Genomic DNA, 7,001 nt, shown 5'->3' with positions numbered 1-7,001 from the left:
ATATAAAATTTAACAAATCAAATAAACTATAATATATCAATCAAATCAAATACTATAACAACTATCATTTTACTTTATATTACATTATATTACTTATCCATTTATTATTTATCATATCACTCAAACCAAACGGTGATATCATCAAAGTAGGTTGAACTAAAGTACTAAACCATCAAATCTAGCTTCACCAAGATTTCCAATAAATTTGTACAGTACGTCTTGAAATCATATAAGGCGAGGAGTTCAGTTAAACGTCACAAATTTTAATTTTGATAAGCTTATTCGCTAATAAATACTCAAGATTTTGCTCATAATAATACTTGGAAAAGGTCAAATTTTAGTCCATAATACAGTATAGGCATAGAATAATTCTAGAAAGAAAATATAAAACCAATAAATTAAAACCAAATTAAGGTCACTGATGTTTAACTCTTAAGCATCCCCATTGGACCTCTCAGCTTTTCCAACGATATGCCACCATTTTGAACATAAAATTTCCAAATGTTATTTTCAAACAGTCCACACTAAAATTGGTTGTTGCTCATTCAACATGTCAGCAACAAGATCATTAATCCAATACACAAAAAAAATTCAAGTTGAATTTCGAGATAAGTGACATGAACCTCTCCCAGTAGAGGTAGTTGAGTTTGAACTAAGATTATGGCGAGAAACCCCCACAACGTAATGAAGAAACAAATTTAAGTTGAAAGGTTATCACCAAATATTTGAGTTCACATATTGTTATAAACAATACACATGATTGTTGATACAATAGACAGACAACAAGATCGCAGTTAAAAGGTCTATGTGCCAGCTTCTAGTCTCAAACAAGTCAGTTGACGCATTCCCAGATAAGTTTACACAGTGATACTGCAGTGAAAACAAGACCAATACAGTTAGTCAGGACGTACAGGATGACGATCAGGTCGAACCAACCAGGCGAATAGTTTACCTCTCCGAGCAGATTTCCCCTTCAATTCGATAACTGAACATCGTGGAAAATGGATAGAATCCATTAATATACTCGGCACTAATGATATCTACCGAATGATGATCATTTCTAAATCATCTGAGTAACTCGGAACCAATAACACCGTATAGCATTTGTAGAACCAAGGTTAACATAGTCAATATATCTTGATTCCTTCAGGACAATTCTTGTAGAGACTAAATATGTCACACGCGTTGAATTTACAACTCAACTATTCTCGAAAGAGCTTGATCACAGGTTAACCGTTTGGCTATATGCTTAGTGTGTCGTATCCTAAAGTTAATACCAATGGTTTACTGCTCCACCTTGAGCAGCAGCAACTTTTCTCGCCATGTATAGATCAGGTTTGGGCTGCAGCCCATTCGAACCTTCTGAGCTATCGTCCCCCTTTTCGATCTTGCAGCCAGGGTGTTTTCTTGGGTAAGAAGAGCCAGGAACAATGTACTGAGCATTGACACTGGGATTTCGAGCCATTTTATGTTGATCATGTGCCTCTATGGTTGCCGCCGTTGCTCCACAGTTATTGTAGCGTACTACAGGGCCAATGACCTTGCCAGGTCTTGCCGCTACCCCTGCTGAGATGGCACCATTTTATCAGTGGAAGGAATGTAGAGGCTAAGAATGTTCAGTTATTCAACAGGAAATTAATATTTTCGCAAATGATTCAAATCTAGAGTGTCGTGAACAAGTTCACAGCTATTGATTATATTCATCGAAGTTAATGCCTTGATGACTCTCAAAAATCTTCAGAAAAAAGGGTATACTCTGTACAGTTATTCTTTTATACTCTGTGCAGTTGGTATTCTGATGCCTCACAAGAAATGCATTATTAGCAGATGCATACAAAGACACGAACAACATATTCAGACAGTATATGCAAGACAGAATTAAAAATTTTATGTTTCCACCTCAATTTCACTAACACCAGTTGTTCGGTCTCTCCATCAGAGAAACTATGACAACAGCGTAAATGGAATATGACACCAGAATTTTGCATTAATGCTCGTGAGTACCTCCTTGATACAAAGAATCTCAAATCTCAATACACAGAGATGGGAGGGCTCTGCTCGTAAAAGTAAATTTACAGAACATACCTTGGATATTTGGAGGTACTTGACCTGGAAATCTCGCTATAGACTGCGCAGAAGTACGGTCTACTGGATTCTTCTCAGCTTCTTTAATGGTGAACTTAGAAAGATCATTGGCAACATCAGCTGAGCTCAGATTAGAATTGTCCGAATATAAAACACATGGCCTGTTTACAAAACAATGCTATCAGAGGTGGATATGACGCAAATATAAAATATAATGGACTTACACGCCTATAATCTGAGCAGATTTGTGAAGTCCAGAACAAAATTACTAATAAAGTTCATACCTGGGTAAAGATGACGAATGTTGTCTTTCAGGTGGAGCAGCAGCTCCATTTCCGTAATGTTCCTCAAGATATGCAAACTGCTTCTTAAATTTGTCGACCGCACTGTCGAGGAACATAAGACGAAAGATTAGAACACTCGGGGAAATAAATAAACTACAACGACCTTGGATTCACAAAAGAGTTGAGAAATCAGCGGAAATCTAAGAATCATAATATCATCAAAACAGGCACATGAAAACCAAAAACTATGCAAAAGAGGTAAAGCTATAAAACCGAGAAATTAAGATACAGGAGAGACTGAGTTTTGGAATTCGGAACTTGTGGTTTGAGTGGATTGTTAGATTTCACAAATTTTGTTCCTAATCCCTTGAGTTTTTTTTCCCCTTTTCGGGCTGTTTATTTCATGTTAGATTGCTCTTTCATTAGTTCAGAACTTGGAGATAAGATTCAATCCCTTCTTTTGCATGATGCTTCAGAGTCATATAGAAAGGTTACCAGGTTAGGGTCCATCTCAATCCGCAGCTTTTTTTCCCCGAAGAATCCAAGCAAAGGAAAACATGGGAAAGCTCTACCATTGTAATATTGTAGATATTCTAGAAGTAAAAATTGTGGTGAGGACTACCTCAGGGACAAAACTACAATTTAAGTGATCTTTTAAGCATATCCACGTATACATTAAAGGCGGGGGAGGGGGCACAGTAAGAAACCTTAGCGACTTGAGAAATCTATATTCTTTTGCAGAAATGTAATTCTTGTAATTCCATTGTAGACAGAAAGATTGCCAAAAAGGAGAGTACGAAAGTAACAGAGATAATGAACTTGTTAGCATCAACAGTTGTTTACTGCCATTTAAATAATTTACGGAAAATTGCACTTTTGGTCCCCGTGTGTTTGCCTCTTAGAGATATTGGTCTTATATGTTTGTCAAATTTCAGTTTTAATCCGTAACCTTTGTTTTTTGGGTGTAACGCCACATCAGCCTCCGATGAAAAATGAATAGAATCAACAAAAATCGGAAGAAACGGGACTAAGACTAAATTTTAATAACATCAAGGACCAAAGTTGCAAAGAAGCAAACAACAACCTAAAATGCAATTTTCCCAATAATTTATTGACATGCTCAAAAGATGTGGAAAACTTCAAATGATCACATAAATTTGATGATAATGATGGTCATAATTCGTAGCCGATAACCACCACCAACAAGATAAAAGTGCAGAAGCAAAAATAACATATCTGAAACTAATTATTATAAATTTCAGACAAGATACCTTGGATACATGAAGCCAGTAGGCTCAGCTCCTTCTATGAATTCTTTCAACATCTTTGGGTGGTATTCGAGAATCTCTCGATATATCAACTCTCTAACATCTTCTTTGGTAATTCTTCGCCTTTCAAATTCAAACTCCATTTTAGTAACCGGTTGAGCAGAAGGTTCTCTCTCAACTCTAGCCAAGTTCCGGAAGTATGGATCTGCTAGAGCCTGAAACATCAAGAACAACTTTTTACAAATTCGAATGACTAGGTATTTTAATGGGGACAAAGGAAAATTTTGAACCTCTTCTGCCGAAGGTCTATCCTTAGGATCAAAAGCAAGCATTCTTTCTAATAAGCGAAGAGCAAGGGGGTCTGCATTTGGAAATTTGTGGGTTAAAGGAATTGGCTTCTTCCTCCGCATGCTACTTAAGTATCTCCGAGCCTTTTCATTTCTTATCTGTCACATGACAAGATTGAGTAAACCAATGGCCAACCGGCGTTGGAGTATTGGAATCATGCTAGCAAAAAAATAAGAATAACTGAACACACCCTACCCTTGCAATAGTCTCGGAAGGTGGTGTACCCAACAAATCAGTCATGAGGTCTAATTGATGAACCACATTTTTTCCAGGGAAAAGAGGTTTTCCAGTCAAAAGTTCCGCAAAAATGCATCCAATACTCCAAAGGTCAATTGCAGGAGTATACTGAAAAATGTCACAGCGAAAAATATGTAAGAATCATATCCACTTTCATCACAAGAATGCAGTAAGATCAACTTTATCATAAATACTTGATATATATTATACAGTCAAGGAGATATCTACCTTGGAGAAAAAAGATCCACACAATTCAGGTGCTCTATACCACCTCGTGGCAACATAATCCTATAAAAACATCAAAGAAAAATTTAAAAGTTATCTTTATTCTTTAACGTTCACACCCAGCTTCACATGGATATAGCAGAAGATTGACACAGGAAATAAAATCGAATAAAAGAGCATGTGGGGAAAAGAACAAGAACTGCATACTGTCCAAAAAATTGCGGTAGGAGTATCATTGAAGGCCACTCTTGCAAGGCCAAAATCACAAATCTTAAGTTTGCAGTCAGCATTCGCCAAAATATTTTTTGGCTTCAAATCACGGTGAAATACGTTAGCTGGACAAGAAAAAAGTGAATTATTAGACCATACAAATTCATAGTCCTCAAATTAGTTGGAAAAAAATGGTTTTAACATTCTCCTAAGGGGACACATGGTGCAGATAGTTAGAGACGAAAGTAATTATTTACCTGTATGTATATATTTCAAGCCTCGAAGGAGCTGATATAGAAAGAATTGGTAATGTTCCGGAGTCAAGTCATCATTAGCTTTAATAACCTGGTGGAGATCTGATTCCATTAGTTCAAAAACGACATATATGTCCTTGAATTCCCTTCTAGAAGGAGGAAGCAAAATATGCTTGATTTCCACAATATCTGGATGACGAAGAAGCCTAAGAAGCTTAATCTCCCTGAGAATTCGTGTGGCATCAGAGACATGTTCGAATATGTCATTTATCTTTTTAATCGCAACTTTTTCCCCAAGATGGGTGTCATATGCCGAGCAAACAACACCATAGCTACCTTTTCCAATAACTTCCTCAATTCTATATCTGCTGCCTTCACCATATTCCGTGAAGAAATCAACATCGACAGATGCCTGCTTACAATACAAGCATTGTTCATGTCTCAAAAGAAACAAGACTGAAAGGAAGTCAGAAAAAAATGACTTGGACGAAGAAAGATGCCTACCTCAGCTAACATTTGGACAAATTTTACACATCAATTCAGAGATTTTTTATGGGTGAGAAAACAAGGAATTAATGTTAATATCCCAAACCAAAATCTCACATCCTTTTTTTCTTTTGTTTACCGCAAATTGCATAAATTTCAAATCCCATGTCTCATGAGTCAGTATCACATTTGACCAACCAGATTTCGAAAAACAGACCAAATACCTTATGTACCAATCAACAAATTCTCAATAGAAGCAAGGAAAACATTACTCTACTCGAACCTTCTCAAAATAAACTTTTTCTTTAAAAGAAATCCAGACAAGACAAAAAAAAAAAAAAACTAACATTTAATCCCAATCACACCTCAAATTAAAGGAAAAAATATATTTAAAAAAAAACATCTCAAGCTAGTAACCAGTAAACAAGTAACATGCTATAACTGGAAATAGAGATCACGCACAACTTGGAATAGCCATTGTTTCCATGTAGCAATTAAAGTCTGAAACAAACAAAGTAATCCATACTGACTCCAGCTCTAGTTTTTGAAACACTTGCAAATTAAATTCTCTCCCAAATACCAAGAAAATCCAAATCCAATCTTTATTTTAAAAAAATGAAATCAAGATCCATAAATTGCCAGACATATGAGAATCTAGGCTGAGAGAATTCCAACTCACATTCATAAATCAACAACATATTGAAATAAACCACCCACACACAAACTCGTGGACCAGTTAAGTTCCTTCGAGAAAGGTACTATGGAGCTGAAAGCCTGAAACCGAAAGATAATTACCTTTTTCCGATGATCAGGCTGCATCTTTTAGCCACAAAGCATCTAAGAAACAAATCAACACCAATCCTTCCCCAAGACGCAACTTCTTCCAGATCGAAAAACGAAGAGACCTCAGATTGAAACAAAAAAGAAGCAAAACCCAGATGATAGTTTCAAGTTTAAACCTCAAATTCCCCGAGAAAACAAGGATTGGCACAAGAAACTGACAATAACTGAATTTTTTAAAGTAAAAAATGGAATCTTTAGGTGGGTTCGCTGAGTTACCGACTTGTTTATTAACGGGGTAAAAGGATTTATGGAGCGAAACTGTAAATGAGTATACGCAGCTGGATAATGGGAGTCTTCGCAATAGTTGGCAATGATCTGTACTGGGAAAATATATAAATATTTGAAAAAAAAATTGGGTGTGAAGAAGAACATGGAAAGTTGGGAACTTTGAGAGAGAATGAGAGATGTTGGGAAATTGGTGAGTACGGCTTCCTCTTTGGAAGAAAATGAAATCCGACAAATTATCTATCAATTATATAATATTGTTTTAGAAAATTATATGACACCTGAAAAGTAAATAATATTAAAATAAAATTGGTTAATAAATAATTTTAAAAGGTTTTATAATATTATTCTGAAAATTTTAGTTGATTTTATTTTTTTTAAAATATATATCTTCAAATTTGATTCTGTATATTTTTTTAAGAGAAGGTTTTATAATTTTTAAAATAATTAATAGATTAAGAAAATCACAAAAAAATATCTTTTATGTAGTAAATTTTTAGGAGTAGGTAATTAGTCAAATTTTATGCAAATAAGAA

At 35.4% G+C, this 7,001-nt stretch overlaps 1 protein-coding gene across 1 annotated transcript; it reads right to left on the bottom strand.

Moving 5' to 3' along the window:
• Positions 1 to 685: 685 nt before the first annotated feature.
• LOC140867439 (mitogen-activated protein kinase 15) lies at positions 686 to 6,667 on the bottom strand. Its single transcript, XM_073272539.1, has 10 exons — positions 6,193 to 6,667; positions 4,915 to 5,323; positions 4,655 to 4,782; positions 4,451 to 4,510; positions 4,181 to 4,330; positions 3,928 to 4,083; positions 3,641 to 3,852; positions 2,370 to 2,471; positions 2,086 to 2,246; positions 686 to 1,563 (listed from the first exon to the last, which is right to left on the bottom strand). The coding sequence occupies exons 1-10, from the start codon at positions 6,214 to 6,216 to the stop codon at positions 1,271 to 1,273; spliced, it is 1,695 nt and encodes a 564-aa protein (XP_073128640.1). The 5' UTR covers positions 6,217 to 6,667; the 3' UTR covers positions 686 to 1,270.
• Positions 6,668 to 7,001: the final 334 nt, after the last annotated feature.

The sequence above is a fragment of the Henckelia pumila genome, chromosome 1 (assembly GCF_033568475.1).
Source record: "Henckelia pumila isolate YLH828 chromosome 1, ASM3356847v2, whole genome shotgun sequence".
Lineage (NCBI taxonomy): Eukaryota > Viridiplantae > Streptophyta > Magnoliopsida > Lamiales > Gesneriaceae > Henckelia > Henckelia pumila.
This window is presented reverse-complemented; position numbering and strand designations above follow the sequence as displayed.